The sequence below is a fragment of the Oncorhynchus kisutch genome, linkage group LG13, assembly GCF_002021735.2.
Source record: "Oncorhynchus kisutch isolate 150728-3 linkage group LG13, Okis_V2, whole genome shotgun sequence".
Lineage (NCBI taxonomy): Eukaryota > Metazoa > Chordata > Actinopteri > Salmoniformes > Salmonidae > Oncorhynchus > Oncorhynchus kisutch.
This window is the reverse complement of record NC_034186.2, coordinates 53,276,158-53,294,346: the sequence shown is the minus strand read 5'-3', so window position 1 is coordinate 53,294,346 and position 18,189 is coordinate 53,276,158. Positions and strand designations below refer to the sequence as shown.

The 18,189-nt window shown below is 41.3% G+C and overlaps 1 protein-coding gene across 1 annotated transcript in view; it reads left to right on the top strand.

Annotated features, from left to right (window-relative positions):
* The window catches only part of LOC109902194 (zinc finger protein 236), a 104,935-nt gene that overhangs the window by 13,187 nt on the left and 73,559 nt on the right, over window positions 1-18,189 (top strand). The window contains exons 6-10 of the mRNA XM_031786537.1: window positions 2,817-2,989; window positions 8,703-8,825; window positions 9,287-9,460; window positions 11,451-11,628; window positions 13,423-13,695. Coding sequence (XP_031642397.1) covers window positions 2,817-2,989; window positions 8,703-8,825; window positions 9,287-9,460; window positions 11,451-11,628; window positions 13,423-13,695 — 921 coding nt within the window. The remainder of the gene's footprint in view (window positions 1-2,816; window positions 2,990-8,702; window positions 8,826-9,286; window positions 9,461-11,450; window positions 11,629-13,422; window positions 13,696-18,189) is intronic.

Genomic DNA, 18,189 nt, shown 5'->3' with positions numbered 1-18,189 from the left:
GTGCATTAGGTAGTTGTTGGGGAATTGTTAGATTACTTGTCAGATATTACTGCACTGTCAACTAGAACCACAAGCATTTCGCCACACTCTCATAAATAAATAAATTTGATTTGAAATAATCTTAACATTTTCAGAAGCTGCCCTTCTTTGCCAATACACCTACTGCTTTCCTTTCGGACATATCTGAGATAAGTGCACATTAAGCGCAGATTCCCAACCCAGACTCCTCTCAGTTCATTCAGAGCTTCAGCTATTCTTCCTCACTGAGCCCCTCCATGCCACCTCATGTTAATGTTAATTTGTGGGCTAGATGGATGACTAATGCTGTGCTGGAGATGGTTGGCCTGTGCTCTGAATCTCAAACAGCACGTTAAGCAGACGTGCTGAAGGGGAACTATGGGGCTTCAAGCTCAGCCTGCGGGCTCCAGTCAGCTATCTGAAACTAAAGCCGGTATCGTCAGCTAAGTATCCTCCTCTGCTCTGATTCCACATCCTCATTGTCTAAAGCAAGGCAGGTTAGTCCCTGTGGGCTTCTCAGCTTAGCTAAACTCAGATCTCCCTGAGCAGTCAGGCTTCACAACGGTTCACTCAACCAAGACTGCTCTTCTCTGTGTCACGGAGGCTCTTCACTGCCAAAGCTGACTCTCTCTCCTCAGGTCTAGGAGGTTAAGAACAATCTCCTGCCTTTGACACCGTGAACCACCATATCCTCCTCTCCACCCTCTCAGGGCTGGGCATCTCATGTTCTGCACACTCTTGGATTGCATCCTACCTGGTAGGCCGCTCTTACCAGGTGACGTGGAGAGGATCTGTGGCTGCACCATGTACTCTACATGAGTACATATCCAGAATTCTACAGCCTGCCTGGTTTTTACCTTCCCAAGTTCTCTCATGTCACCTCGCTCCTCCACACACTCCACTGGCTTCCAGTCGAAGCTCGCATCCACTACAAGACCATGGTGCTTACCTACAGAACAGCAAGAGGAGGCCCCTCCCTACCTTCAGGCTATGCTCAAGCCCTACACTCCAACCCGAGCACTCTGTTCTGCCACCTCAGGACTCTTGGCCCTCCCACCCCTACGGGAGGGCAGCTCCCACACAGCCCAGTCCAAGCTCTTCTCTGTCCTGGCATCCCAATGGTGGAACCAGCTTCCCACCTGAAGCCAGGACAGCAGAGTCCCTGCCCAACTTCTGAAAACATCTGAAACTCTACCTCTTCAAACAGTATCTTAAATGATCCTCTTCCTCATCTCGGGACTAAAATGTAAATGTAAGCAGTAGTTTTCCTGCGGGATATAGACACCTTTTCTGTGTTTGCAAACATTGCCACACGAGGGCGATGTGTGCAAGTTGGTGGCAGAATAAGGGGGAGTTCTAATAGAATGCCTGCAAAAAAAAAGCCTCTATTTACATGTTGCTTTTGAGTGCATTTCACAGTACTTTTGGATTATAATTGGATATTTAAGGCTCTTATGAATTTCCTGCTTAATATAATGTTTGTGTCCTCGCAAATCAACTGCATTATATTAACACTTCAACTTCAACCAGTAAAATGTGTTGTATGCTGGGAAAGGGTCTATTTACTGTTGTGTCCGTCCTCTCTCCTTTCCCTTTTTACCCCTCAGGTGTATTGAGTAGTGTGTGTTAGCTCTTTACCATTCTCTCCCTCTCTTTCTCTCCATACCAACGAGGTATACTTAAGCAATAAGGTCAGAGGAGGTGTGGTATATGACCACGGTTAAGGGCTGTTCTTATGCACGACGCAACGTGGAGTGCAGCCCTTAGCCGTGGGAAATTGGCCATATATCACAAATCCCCCCACAAGGAGCCTTGTTGCTATTATAAACTGGTTACTAATGTAATTAGAGTAGTAAAACTAAATGTTTTGCCATACCTGTGGGATATGATCTATCAGAATTCAGGGCTCAAACCACCAAGTTTTATACCATCGGATTGTTGAATACTTCTGATTGGCTTGAATGACATTCTAGGGCGTGCATTATTTCCCTATAATGCACAGTATAATTGCACGGTATAATTCAATGGTAATGAAGTTCATTCTTACATTTTTTTTTGCTGCTTTTGAAAGCAAAAGCTCAATTGAAAATATCATTGGTAATGTTCAATTTGATTTTCATAATAGCAAGCTAGGATATTGGTTTAATTAGCTAAGCTAGCAAGTCTATTTGTTTGGTTACCAAGGCAACTACTCTAGCTAGCTAGTAAACTTATAGCCATGGTATAAATTTAGATAATCACCTCAGGGCCCTATGCATTCTCTGTCAAATAATGCAACTCCGCGGAAGTGTTGTGGAACACACCTTCGACGTCATGCTTTATTTTCCAGAGAACGCACAGCCCCTCATTGATTATCCCTTTCGAGTTCTTTCTCTGCCTTCCTCTCTCTCCCTCTCACATTTTGTCATGGGGTACAGAGAACATTTTTCAGTTTAAAAGCACATTTTCTTGCAATTCTATAAATTTTGCAATGTCTAATGTGTATTCATGTGTTATTTAAGTGACTCAAACATTAGCTGACATGGGCTAATTGATCTTGAAATTTCTTATAAATAAATAGCTCTCTGAAGTATGCAATAACTGACATGACAACATACCCAATTGCATCTTGTGGATTCTACTATTACAACTTTCAAGAGTAAGTTGAAAGCCTGACTGAGTTTCTTAACAATTCAGCCCCCCCCCCCCCCCCCCCCCCACACCTGCCGACCTACAATTTGAGAACCACTGATCTATACCACCCAGGTGTATTGAGTTGTGTTCTCTCTCCCATCTATCCTCTCTCCTCTCCCACCCAGGCGAGCGGCCGTACAAGTGCAGCCACTGTAGCAAGGCCTTCAACCAGAAAGTGGTGCTGCAGACCCATATGGTGAGGCACACGGGAGAGAAGCCCCACCTCTGCATCTTTTGCCCCGCTTCCTTCTCGCAGAAGGGCAACCTGCACTCGCACGTCCAGAGAGTGCACTCTGAGGTAAACAACCAACTAACTACATCACCTTGGACATCTATGTTGCCCTTGTCTTTAATCAGTAGGCTGGATGGAATTCTTGTTACTTTCACCGGTCTGATCCTCCAAAGTTGTCCGCTAGTGTCTACAGGTAATGTGTGTATATACAGTACCATTCAAAAGTTTGGACACACCTACTCATTTTAGTGTTTTACATTGTTGAATAATAGTGAAGACATCAAAACTATGAAATAAATCATATTGAATCGTGTAGTAACCCAAAAAAAGTGTAAAACAAATCCAAGTATATTTTATATTTTATATTCTTCAAAATAGCCACCCTTTTCCCACTCTTGACATTCTCTCAACCAGCTTTATGAGGAATGTTTTTCCAACAGTCTTGAAGGAGTTCCCACATATGCTGAGCACTTGTTGGCTGCTTTTCCTTCACTCTGTGGTCCAACTTCCTTTCCTGTGGCAGTCCTCATGAGAGCCAGTTTCATTATAGCGCTTGATGCTTTTTGCGACTTCACTTTAAGAAACGTTAAAATTTTCCGGATTGACTGACCTTTATGTCTTAAAGGAATGATGGACTCTCATTTCTCTTTATTTATTTGAGCTGTTCTTGCCATAATATGGACTTGGTCTTTTACCAAATAGGGCTATCTTCTGTATACCACTCCTACCTTGTCACAATACAACTGATTGGCTCAAACGCATTAAGAAGGAAAGACATTCCACAAATGAACTTTTAACAAGGCACACCTGTTATCCTCTCTAGGGTATGTGGGACGCTAGCGTCCCATCTGGCCAACATCCAGTGAGATTACAGGGCGCCAAATTCAAATACAGAAATACTCATTTATAAAAATTCAGAAAACAAAACATATTTTACATAGGTTTAAAGATGAACTTCTTGTGAATCCAACCACGGTGTCAGATTTTTAAAATGCTTTACGGCGAAAGCATACCTTAGGATTATTTGAGAACATAGCCCAGTTGACAAATGATTACAAACAGTAACCAGCCAAGCAGAAGTGTTACAAAACTCAGAAATAGAGATAAAATGAATCCCTTACCTTTGATGATCTTCATATGGTGGCACTCAGAAGACATTAATTTACTCAATAAATATTCCTTTTGTTTGATAAAGTCTCTTTATATCCAAACACCTCAGTTTTGTTCGCGTTTTCTTCAGTAATCCACAGGCTCAAACACAGTCAAAACAGGCAGACAAAAAAATCCAAATTGTATCTGTAAAGTTCATAGAAACCTGTCAAACGATGTTTTTATATTCAATCCTCAGGTTGTTTTTAGCCTAAATTATCTATAATATTTGAACCGGACAATAATGTCATCAATATAAAATGTAAACAAGAAATGCACTCTCTCGGGATTGAGCATGAAAAAGCTCTGTGACACGACAAGGGTCCACTCAGACTGGTCTTACTCCCTCATTTATAAGAATACAAGCATGAAACAATTTCTAGAGACTGTTGACATCTAGTGGAAGACTTAGGAACTGCAAATTGAGTCCAAAGTCAATGGATAATGTAATGGCATTGAATAGAAAACTACAACCCCCCCCCCCCCCCAAAAAAAAAGATTTCTCAGGTTTTGGCCTGCCAAATCAGTTATATTATACTCACAGACACTATTATAACAGTTTTGGAAACTTTAGTGTTTTCTATCCAAATCTACCAGTTATATGCATATATCTTCTGGGCCCGAGTAGCAGGCCGTTTAATTTGGGCATGTTTTCATCCAAAATTCCAAATGCTGCCCTCTACCCTAGAGTGGTTAATTTAATGCATTCCAGGTGACTACCTCATGCAGCTGGTTGAGAGAATGCCAAGAGTGTGCAAAGCTGTCAAGACAAATGGTGGCTTCTTTGATGAATCTAAAATATATTTTGATTTGTTTGACACTTTTTTTGGTTACTACATGATTGTGTTATTTCATAGTTTTGATGTCTTTACTGTTCTACTACCATACAGAAAATAGTAAAAATAATGAAAAACTCTGGAATGAGTAGGCGTGTCCTAACTTTTGACTGGTGCTGTATATTTTAGCAATTACATTTACTTTTGATACTTAAGTACATTTTAAGCCAAATACTTTTTAGACTTTTACTCAATTGGTATTTTACTGAGTGACTTTTATTTGAGTCATTTTCTATTAAGTTATCTTTTACTCAAGTATGATAATTGGGTACTTTTTCCACCACTGATCTTAATCAAGGGTGTCCATAATTTCGGACCCCACTGTATATGCCATTTAGGGTAGAGTCTTAGGCTCTCTGGACTGACTTTACCACTCAGAAAAGAAGGCTTCCATTCTATTACACTGTCTGCAACAGAGCTTGTTAATTTAAAAAAGCCTCTGCATGCATTCAGATGACAGACAAATCATACATTGTCATTAGTAAGAAATTGATTTGATATGGGGAGGGTCTTGTGTCTTCAGTCCTTTGACCCCCCCCCCCCCCCCCTTTTGTCTTTAATCAGTTTGATATACAGAAATAATATAGAACATTATTATGAAACAGAAGCTTCTATTACTGATGTAGCAACATTGCACACATCTGTGATATTGTCACATACAGTGTGGCAAAAAAGTATTTAGTCAGCCACCAATTGTGCAAGTTCTCCCACTTAAAAAGATGAGAGAGAACTGTAATTTTCATCATAGGTACACTTCAACTAATACAGACAAAATGGAAAAAAAAATCCAGAAAATCACATTGTAGGATTTTTAATCAATTAATTTGCAAAATATGGTGGAAAATAAGTATTTGGTCACCTACAAACAAGCAAGATTTCTGGCTCTCACAGACCTGTAACTTCTTCTTTAAGAGACTCCTCTGTCCTCCACTCGTTACCTGTATTAATGGCACCTGTTTGAACTTGTTATCAGTATAAAAGACACCTGTCCACAACCTCAAACAGTCACACTCCAAACTCCACTATGGCCAAGACCAAATAGCTCTCAAAGGACACCAGAAACAAAATGGTAGACCTGCACCAGGCTGGGAAGACTGAATCTGCAATAGGTAAGCATCTTGGTTTGAAGAAATCAACTGTGGGAGCAATTATTAGGAAATGGAAGACATACAAGACCACTGATAATCTCCCTCAATCTGGGACTCTACGCAAGATGTCACCCCGTTGGGTCAAAATGATCACAAGAACAGTGAGTAAAAATCCCAGAACCATATGGGGGGACCTAGTAAATGACCTGCAGAGAGCTGGGACCAAAGTAACAAAGCCTACCATCAGTAGCACACTACGCCGCCAGGGATTCAAATCCTGCAGTGCCAGACGTGTCCCCCTGCTTAAGCCAGTACATTTCCAGGCCCATCTGAAGTTTGCTAGAGAGCATTTGGATGATCCAGAAGAAGATTGGGAGAATGTCAGATGAAACCAAAATATAACTTTTTGGTAAAAACTCAACTTGTCGTGTTTGGAGGACAAAGAATGCTGCGTTGCATCCAAAGAACACCATACCTACTGTGAAGCATGGGGGTGGAAACATCATGCTTTGGGGCTGTTTTTATGCAAAGAGGGACCAGGACGACTGATCCGTGTAAAGGAAAGAATGAATGGGGCCATGTATCGTGAGATTTTGAGTGAAAACCTCCTTCCATCAGCAAGGGCATTGAAGATGAAACGTGGCTGGGTCTTTCAGCATGACAATGATCACAAACACACCGCCCGAGCAACGAAGGAGTGGCTCCGTAAGAAGCATTTCAAGGTCCTGGTGTGGCCTAGCCAGTCTCCAGATCTCAACCCCATAGAAAATCTTTGGAGGGAGTTGAAAGTCCGTGTTGCCCAGCAACAGCCCCAAAACATCACTGCTCTAGAGGAGATCTGCATGGAGGAATGGGCCAAAATACCAGCAACAGTGTGTGAAAACCTTGTGAAGACTTACAGAAAACGTTTGACCTCTGTCATTGCCAACAAAGGGTATATAACAAAGTATTGAGATAAACTTTTGTTATTGACCAAATACTTATTTTCCACCATAATTTGCAAATAAATTCCTAAAAAAACTACAATGTGATTTTCTGGATTTTTTTCCTCATTTCGTCTGTCATAGTTGAAGTATACCTATGATGAAAATTACAGGCCTCTCATCTTTTTAAGTGGGAGAACTTGCACAATTGGTGGCTGACTAAATACTTTTTTGCCCCACTGTATTTGACGTTCCATGGGAAAATAATGAGCTTAAATGGAAAGCAGTCTCAGGGTAATTCTGGTTGATGATTGCAGTCTAGGAGTTGGTGTTTATAGGCAGATGTTTTGAGTGAGTGACTGAATGTACACTCTTCTGGACCTGAGTGCTACTTTCATTGTATTTGTGTCCGCTAGTCACCATTATTTACATCTGTGCAAATGAGGACATGCAAATGTGAGGCTTTGTCCTTTTTATTGAGTGGCCAACTTAATCAGCTAGCCTTTCAATTTTCCCCACCCCTCACAATAAATACATGTGATAATTTTATCAACCAAACATTTTTTACGGAGCCCGTCAAATTATTATAATTTTTTTACAAATTGGGAAGAGATTTTAAAGAGCGTCCGTAGCACTGACGGACAAAAAACGCTAACTGACAATGATGCAGTGAGTTGATTGAATCTCCCCTGAAGCCCCAAACCGCAGCTGTTCAACATTTTTGAATAATGCATGTGATTCTCACGAGTGTTCCTCCACATACTCTGGCAGTCAGGACCTCGGCTTTATGAACGGACTTTATGAATATATTAAAGTCAAATGTGAGTGGGAATACATTTCATAAGCAGAAGCATCTGGAATATGGACAGGGAAGTGGGACTGTTTTTAGATTACCCCAAAGTTTTTGCATGAAATTGTTCTCTATCCTAATCGCTGCCTAATATTAGATTGCCCTTTAAAAGAATCAGAAGATGAATATTTGTAATATCCCTCTTGGCTGAAGATACCAATATGTATAATATATACAGTTAGGAACACCTGCTCTTTCCATGGCATGGACTGACCAGGTGAATCCAGGTGAAGGCTATGATCCCTTATTGTCACTTGTTAAATCCACCTCAATCATTGTAGATGAAGGGGAGGAGACGGGTTAAAGAAGGATTTTTAAGTCTTGTAACAATTGGTTGTGTATGTGTGCCATTCAGAGGGTGAATGGGCAGGACAAAATGGGTGGCAGGTAGCCTAGTGGTTAGAGCGTTGGGTAAAAATCTGTCGTTCTGCCCCTGAACAAGGCAGTTAACCCACTGTTCCTAGGCCGTCATTGTAAATAAGAACAAATTCTTAACTGACTTGCCTAGTTTATTTATTATTTATTTATTTATCCGTTATTTAACCAGTTAAGTTGACTGAGAACACGTTCTCATTTACAGCAACGACCTGGGGAATAGTTACAGGGGAGAGGAGGGGTATGAATGAGCCAATTGTAAACTGGGGATTATTAGGTGACCATGATGGTTTGAGGGCCAGATTGGGAATTGTACTGTATATCGTAGTTGGTATTAAATTATAATGACATGGTATTAGGTCATTTTGTATTGTTTTTACCTAATGCAAATTCATTTATTTTTAATATAAAAAATGTACTAAGAATGCAGACTTCAGCTAATTCCCAATGGCATCATATCCAATGAAAGCATTTAGGCCTTTAACAGCACATTAATATTAATTGATAATCACAGTTGTATGTGTACTGACTTTGTTTCCTGTATATGTGTCTCTTCAGCTTACGGGAGTACCACTGTTCCCGTGCATGGACTGTAGCTGTGTGTTCAAAAAGCTGGGCAGTCTCAACGCTCACATCAGCAAGATGCACATCTTGCTCATCGAGGAATCGGCCAACACACAGGTGAGTGAGTGCATGCAGATGATGTGAACTTCTAGAAGTTTCTCCTGATTCGGTTTCTGACCTCTGCATTCAGTTTGCTGCCTCACGCTGCAGCTAGCTTGATGCTGAGGGATCAGACACACACACCCACACTGGAACTTCCCTGTAGCTCTACCACTACATGCAGATTTTTATGTGATTATTTCAGAGTGGGTCTCAATATAAAAAAGCCTCTCATTTTCATAATATGTCATCGTGTTTTTGTAAGTAAATGGAACCTTGAAAATCAGGTGTTCAGATACACTATTAATTAGGTGAACTAGGCTTCCATAAAAATTCGCTCATCTCTGATGCACTGCAAAAAACAAAACAAGATAGAAAATGCTCTACGCTGCTCAGATCAGCTCACCTCTGCCATTCTCAGTATTCCCTTTTCTCCACTCATTCTCTCCAACTTCACACCCTCCCTCGCTGTCCCGTAGGAGGTAGAGGAGTCGGGTCAGGGAGTGGCGGGGTCAGAGGGCAGCGAGGTGGTGACTGACGTGATCCAGCAGCTCCTAGAGCTGTCAGAGCAGGTGACAGGGGAGGGGACCCAGTCACAGACCCAAGAACAGACCATCACCTTGGAGACAGCCATCAACCAGGACATCCTACAGGTGGGAACCATAACACAGGAATACACGTAGATACTCATGCGCAAAAGCGTACACGCACAGACACACGAAAGCACTCACTCACGCGTACATGTACATACACCGCTGTCTTGCTATACTTGAGAGAACTTTTTGGGGACCAATTCAAAGTCCTATTGTCCCTAAACCTTACCCTAACCTTAACCCTAATTGTAACCTTTACCTTAAACTTAACCCCTAAGCCTAAAATAGCCTTTTTTACAAGTGAGGACCGGCAAAATGTTTGAATTTCTCTGAATCTACTCATTTTAGTCTACTATTCTTGTGATGACTATTGGTACTGATTTCTAGAAAACAGTAGGTTATATTGATTTAAACTGGTGTTGAGAACAACTCGGCAGAGGTGGACGGCAGCGGAGTGAGGAGACAGGGAAGCAGCCATTGGCCCTAGAAAAAGCACAGAGAGAAAAACTCACCTTAGTTATGATCAACTGAATGATGAAACTATTCAAATAAAGTAGGCTAATGCAATTGAAGGCATGTATCAAATTTTTGCTTGGACTGAATGATGAAAATATCCAACCTTTTATACTCATTTAAAGCAATAGTCGTGTGTGTGTGGTCACCTAGGTGATAATTTCGGGCAATGTTTTGATTGGGACAAGCCATCGCACTGCTTTGAGACAAGCGTGGGGGATTTTTTTCTTTCTCACTGAATCTCCATTTGGATATCAAGTGTATTAGTTATCTATTGTCTTACGTAGTAGCCTTATATAGAGCCTAGGCTATCGTCCCAATTCCACTGAAACCCAAAATCCTCACTCCTGTCTCGTATGAAAAATCCTGACTTTATTCTGTAATCCCGGGGTTGGATTATCAAAGCACATCTGGCCTATGCATGTCAAAATACAGCTATAACAGTTCATCCACTTCCCTGCGCTGTCTCATATTGCTGCCCATTATGAGAGCTTCGGTAGAGAATGTGTGATCAACAAACGGTGGGAGTAGATATGGATATTTTACTTTTAAACATAGATAAAAAAATATAAAATACCTTGATATTTAAACAATTTCCTCTCTTCATCTCCCCGTTATTCATGAACTGATCTGCGATCTGCATAATCATCTAGATTTAGCCAAATGGGAGATGTTCTGTCATTCATAGGAGGTTATCTAGCAAGTTTAGCAATTTTGCTCAATTTACTTTTGTTTGACTGCAATTGCAAAGTTGGTATTATTCGACAACGCTATAGCCTGCTCGGGGTGCACTCTGTGTGTGCTCTGTGTCGAGATGGCCTAGGCCTACTGCTGAAATGCGCTGAATGAATTGAGGAACATGATTTTGCAATTCACAACAATGTCATTGGCGATCAAAGTTACTGTGTCATTACTAAATGTCAGTTTCACTGGCTGTGAAATCTTTAAATAGTGGCACAGCGGCAATCTTATTTTGTGAGAACCCTGGCATATCTTGGTTTTCAACTTGGTTTTGAATGGGAATCGGTTTCTGGCTCATTTAAATGTGGGACCAGGCTTGGGCTTCAGCTCACCAGGCTTGGGCCGGACCGGGATCGAACTTTCAGTTATGCTTCTGATGAGAACTCCATTCGGGTCTCGTGTGCAGTCTGGCAGTGTCAATTATGCGTGTGCTTTGAATTTGTGATGACTTTGTGTGAAGTAAATACGCTAGGCTAAAGGATTCTATGCAACAACCTGTTTGGATAATGTGCTATTCTATTTTTTGCCTATCTGCTGCTGCGCGTGTTGTGTATTTCGGGGAATTGCATTAGTGCGACATTGGGGGAAAGTGTTATAATTTCCCTTTTTTGGGGAAATGTAAAGAGTGGGCCCAGGACAGTCCCGGGATCCCGGTTACCGATGTTAATCCCTAGTGTCATGAAGCCTAGCTCGGCATACAGCACAGTATTGCCCAATACTATGGACGGGAAAATGTACTGATACATAGTATTAGTCACAGTTTTTGTTAAACCCTGTCACCCCTGAACCCACACAGCAAGCCCTGGAGAACAGTGGGTTGAGCGTGGTTCAGTCCCAGACCAACGGAGTGGCCAGACAGACTCAGAGCCATGCCTCCGAGGGGGCTTTACCTGACAGTAAGAAGTTACCAGGCCAGGACAAAACCACCAAGAAGGAGAAGAAAAGTATCTTCAGAAAACCTGTACAGATGCCAGGTAGGGCATACCCCAAATAACGTCCATGTGTGCTTGTGCATGTCACCGTCTCTCAGTTCCATTTCAACTCCATAAATGTACTTGCTCATTAAATATCCATTGACCATAAACAGGTATATTGCACACAGTGCATTCGGAAAATATTCAGACCCCTTCCCTTTTTCCACATTGTGACATTAGCCTTATTCTAAAATGGGTTAAATCAAATGTTTTTCCTCATCAATACCCAATAATGACAAAGCAAAAAAAGTTTTTGAAATTTTTTAATTATTAAAAAACAGAAATACTTTGTTTACATGTATTCAGACCCTTTGCTAGTAGACTTGAAATTGAGCTCATCCTTGAGATGTTTCTACAACTTGATTGGAGTCCACCTGTTGTAAATTAAATTGATTGGACATGATTTAGAAAGGCACACACCTGTCTATGTAAGGTCCCACAGTTGACAGTGCATGTCAGAGCAAAAACCAAGCCATGAGGCCAACGGAATTGTACATAAAGACAGGATTGTGTCGAGGCACAGATCTGGGGAAGGTCTGCCAAAAAATGTCTACAGCATTGAAGGTCCCCAAGAACACAGTGGCCTCCATTCTTAAATGGGAGAAGTTTTGAACCACCAAGACTCTTCCTAGAGCTGTCCACCTGGCCAGACTGAGAAATCGGGGGAAAAGGGCCTTGGTCAGGGAGGTGACCAAGAACTGACAGAGTTCCTCTGTGGAGATGGGATAACCTTCCAGAAGGACAATCTCTGCAGCACTCCACCAATCAGGCCTTAGTGGTGGAGTGGTCAGATGGAAGCCATTCCTCAATTAAAGGCAAATGACAGCCCACTTAGTTTGCCAAAAGGCACGTAAACGACTCTGACCACGAGAAACAAGATTCTCTGGTCTGATGAAACCATGATTGAACTACTTGGCCTGAATACCAGACGTCACGTCTGAAGGAAACCTGAAACCATCCCTGCGGGATCGAGGGGAAGATGAATGGATCTAGTCAGGATCGAGGGAAAGATGAACAGAGCAAAGTACAGAGGTCCTTGATGAAAACCGGCTTCAGAGCACTCACGACCTCAGATTGGGGTGAAGGTTCACCCTAAGCACACAGCCAAGACAACGCAGGAGTGGCTTCGGGACAAGTCTCTGAATGTCCTTGAGTGGCCCAGCCGGACTTGTACCCAATCTAACACCTCTGGAGGCACCTGAAAATAGCTGTGCAACGTCGCTCCCCATCCAACCTGACCGAGCAGAGAAGATTGGGAGAACCTCCCCAGAAAACAGGTGTGCCAAGCTTGTAGCGTCATACCCAAGAAGAATCAAGGCTGTAATTGCTGCCAAATGTGCTTCAACAAAGAACAGAGTAAAGGGTCTAAATACTTAAGTAAATGTGATATTTCAGTTTGACATTTAAAAAAATAAATAAATGTGCAAACATTTGCTTTGTCATTATGGGGTACAAACAATTTAAATAATTGTTGAATAAGGCTAAAACATAACAAAATGTGGAAAAAGTCAAGGGGTCTGAATACTTTCCAAATGCGCTATATATTGAGAGTTTCAATTGATTCCCTGAATTTAAGTGTATTTGGTCTCAGCTCTGTGCCTGCTCATCTCATGTGGGACCAGTGTTGTATCCATTAGGGCACCCTATAACAAAACGTTTTGAAACATAACACAAAAATGAATGTTGTTATTGGACAGATCCAGGTAGTCTCTCCCTGTTTCAGTCCATTTTATTCCGTTTGATGCCTAGTAGAACACAACCCATGTCACCTCTTTCTGTCCCCCCTTCCCCTAGGCTCCATCAGGGAGGAGAACGGTGTGCGGTGGCACAGCTGCCCTTACTGCAACAAGGAGTTCAAGAAGCCCAGCGACCTGGTGCGCCACATCCGCATCCATACACACGAGAAGCCCTTCAAGTGCAAGCAGTGCTTTCGCGCCTTTGCCGTCAAGAGCACCCTTACTGCCCACATGAAGACGCACACAGGCATCAAGGCCTTCGAGTGCCAGTGCTGCATGAAGTGCTTCTCCACGTCGGGAAGCAGGAAAGTCCACATGCGCCTACATACAGGTGAGTGATATTATTGTGTTGTTATTATGGAGTGATATTTTGATTGTATTCGTAGATACACATTTAGTTCCTGTTGGCACCTATATCATTCCATAATGGTCATGCATGTAACTGTGTTGTCAGGTTTGCAGGAAGGTTGCTTTTGTGCATAATTCTGAATTTGTGATTAAGATTTATTATGATTAACGTTGGTGTCATAATCTGATTTTGACGATTTAACTTGATTACATCGATTTATTAGACTTATAAGGGGGAAAAAGTCCTATTTTCTTTTATTAATTTGTCCTATTTGTCCTCTTGTTTTTTTGTGTATTAATTACAGTGCCTTCAGAAAATATTCACACCTCTTGACACAGCCTGAATTTAAAATTGATTAAATTGAGATTTTGGTTCACTGTCCTACAAACAATATATCCCATAATATCAAAGTTTAATTATGTTTAGAGATGTTTATACATTCATTAAAAGCTGAAATGTCTTCATTCAATAACTATTCAACCCCTTTGTTATGGAAAGCCTAAATAAGTTCAGGAGTAAAAATGTTACATAATAAGTTGCATGGACTCACTCTGTGTGCAATAATAGTGATTGACATGATTTTTGAATGACTACCTAATCTGTGTACCCCACACATACAATTATCAGGTTTCTTAGTTAGGGCTGTGGAGGCGACGAAATTTTGTCAGCGGGTGATTGTCAAGCAAATAACTGTCGGTCTCACGGTAATTGACCGTTAATTAACATAAACACATTCAGCATCTCCTGGCTTCCACACAGCCTACAAGCCACTGATGCAGACCTTTTGAACATCTACATTTTAAAAAGTCTAATAAATCCATGTAATATAGCCTACACCTTCACAATAAATACATGTATTTATTTTAGACAGGTCTAAAGAAACTTGATATGAAGAAAATGTAGTTTATTTCAAAAGAAAAGGACGGCATACTATGAGATGTCCTTATGTTAGATCCTGATCTGGCTATGCCATGTGGCTGTGGGCTACACTCGTTCATTTAGCAGACAAGATTTGCTTTGAATTCTTTGTCATTATTTTATAGTGTGAAGAATCCAATTAAACAAAGTTGAATAAAATAGCTATTCTGTGTTGAGCAGTTAACAAAGAGATACGGTAGGTACTCCTATATACTTAATTTAGAGTTATTAATTTAACTTTAGTTGTTCTACAGACGTTGGGCTATATGTGTTGATTTTAATACATTGTAAGGCTGCATGATGCAACTCTAATGATGATTTGAAAAAACTAGCTTGAAAGGAATGAGCTTTGCTTTGTTTTTTTAGCGCAAGCTGTACACGCCCTCAGTCTCTCATTCAAAATTTGAGAAGCACTTGATAATGTCTTTGTGTGGCCATAATGCACCCTAAAAAAATCCCTGCCCTTTGCGGCCCTTCTCCGAATCACCTCTCACTCACACGGCTCTCCATCACGTGATCGGGTCGTTCTCACAGACTACAAGTGAAGACAGACACATCGGGGACGCAACTGCGCACGTTCTTATCCAATTCCGAGATGCATATTGAGGATATTTGAAGAACTGTCCACATTTACAGTACCAGTCAAAAGTTGACACATTCAAGGGTTTTTCTTTTGTTTTTACTATTTTCAACATTGTATAATAATAGTGAAGACATCAAAACTATGAAATAACACATGGAATCATTTTGTAACCAAAAAAGTGTTAAACAAATCAAAATAGTTTTGAGATTTTAGCTTCTTCAAAGTAGCCAAACTTTGCCTTGATGACAGCATTGCACACATTTGGCATTCTCTCAACCAGCTTCACCTGGATTGTTTTTCCAACAGTCTTGAAGGAGTTCCTACATATGCTGAGCACTTGTTGGCAGCTTTTCCTTCACTCTGCGGTCTAACTTCTCCCAAACCATCTCAATTAGATTGAGGTCAGGTGATTGTGGAGGCCAAGTCATCTGATGCAGCACTCCATCACTTTTATTGGTCAAATAGCCCTTACACAGCCTGGAAGTGTGTTCTGGGTCATTGTCCTGTTGAAAAACAAATGATAGTCCCACTAAGCGCAAACCAGATGGGATGGAGTATCGCTGCAGAATGCTGTGGTAGCCATGCTGGTTAAGTGTGCCGTGATTTTTAAATAAATCACTGACATTGTCACCAGCAAAGCACCCCCACACCACCTTCTCCATGCTTCACGGTGGGAACCACACATGCGGAGATCATCAGTTCACCTACTCTGCGTCTCACAACGACAAAAATCGAATTTGTGCTCGTAAGACCAAAGGACATATTTCCACTGGTCTAATGTCCATTGATTGTGTTTCTTGGCCCAAGCAAGTCTCTTCCTCTTATTGGTGTCCTTTAATAGTGGTTTCTTTGCACCAATTCGATCATGAAGGGTTAACGCGGTCTCCTCTGAACAGTTGATGTTGAGATGTCTGTTACTTGAACTCTGTGAAGCATTTAATTGGGCTGCAATTTCTGAGGCTGGTAACTTTAATGAACTTATCCTCTGCAGCAGAGGTAACGCTGGGTCTTTCTTTCCTGTGGCGGTCCTCATGATAGCCAGTTTCATCATAGCTTGATGGTTTTTGCAAAGAAACGTTCAAAAGTTCTTAAATTTTCCGGATTGACTGACCTTCATTTCTTAAAGGAATGATGGACTGTCGTTTCTCTTTGCTTATTTGAGCTGTTTTTGCCATAATATGGACTTGGTCTTTCATCAAATAGGGCTATATTCTGTATACCACCCCTACCTAATCACAACACAACCGATCAAACACATTAAGAAGGAAAGGAATTCCACAAATTCATTTTTACAATGCATGAAGCTGGTTGAGAGAATGCCAGGAATGTGCAAACACTTTTTTTCATATGTGTTTTGTCATAGTTTCATAGTTTCTACCATGTAGACAATAGTAAAAAAATATATATAATAAACCTTGCATGAGTAGCTCCAAACTTTTGTCTGTCAACAAGATGACTAGACCTAACGAACAGCAAAAGCACCAGCCTATGTCAATCTACTATCCCCTATAAGACAAGTTGACCTATTCTGTGCAAGAAGTAAATATTCCATACATAGTCTGGGACAGTTTTGGGACACAATAGATCCCAAATTAATACAACCACTAGCATAAAAAAACTGTTTTACTCAATGAGTCTGAAGCAACAGATCAGAACGTTTAGCTTAAAATGTTGATAAGCTATTTGGCTATTTCTTCACATTATAAGCTCAGCAATACGCACGCAGTTGTAGGCTATATGCGCAAATCTTCCATTAGCGGGGACATCACCATTATCAAAAGTGACCGCAAATGCAAATATGCATGTAATGCCTTTTATTATAAAGGTAACAATTTTTTTGTGGTGAAAATGATCTTCCCCAAAGTGGAAACTTGCATTGCTTATGTAAGGTTCTACACCCCATGCCAAGCAGATTAATGTGCTTCATTTTAAGTCACCTTAAAGTTATTTAAGTTATTTGGCCACTTTTGTTGTGATACAAACCTTATCAAAACATATAGGCCTATGGGCTAGGCTACATGAGGTGTGCGATTTTGAGTAGAAAAAGTTGCACAAAAAAAAGGCCTTACGCTGTCTCAAAACAGGGGCATGGGTAAAAAATATCTCTACAGTTAAATAACGAATGGAGGATTTTCTTGTGGTTAATTTTCATGCCAGCCAGGTAGGCTATACTGTTGTAAAGATAAGCAATGTGCTTGATATTTGCTTAATATTAGGAAAGTTGAGAAATTAAAATAGAAGGCCTAGCCTATAGAAAGCTGATGGGATCCTCCTCTTTTTAATATAGGCCATCACTCTGTTTTCTCACACAATTGCATAGCCTACAGAACTGTTGCGCAACATGAGCTCATGGGCTCTCATGAAGCGTTTGTTTAGATTTTCGATTAAATTTGCATTGATGTCAGAGTGATTAGAGGGACAATAGAGTGCTGAGTACCAGTCAGTTAGCAAGTTTGGCAGGCTGCTAATGACCATCAGCTTGGAGAAGCCTAATTACCGTGACTAAATGGTTATGTGGGATTTGACTGCCTTCATGACTCGTGACCACCGGTGTGAAGATAATACGGTCACCGCAACAGCCCTACTCTTAGTCGATCAGTGGCTATGCACGCCTCCAACTCAATCATCAAGTTTGCGGACGATACTACAGTGGTAGGCTTGATTACCAACAACGGTGAGACGGCCTACAGGGAGGAGGTGAGGGCCCTCGGAGTGTGGTGTCAGGAAAATAAGTTTTAAGGGTCTCGGCGTACACATCACGGACAAACTGAATTGGTCCACTCACACAGACAGTCGTGAAGAAGGCGCAGCAGCGCCTCTTCAACCTCAGGACGCTGAAGAAATTTGGCTTGTCACCAAAAGCACTCACAAACTTCTACCGATGCACAATCGAGAGCATCCTGTCGGGCTGTATCACCGCCTGATACGGCAACTGCTCCGCCCACAACCGTAAGGCTCTCCAGAGGGTAGTGATG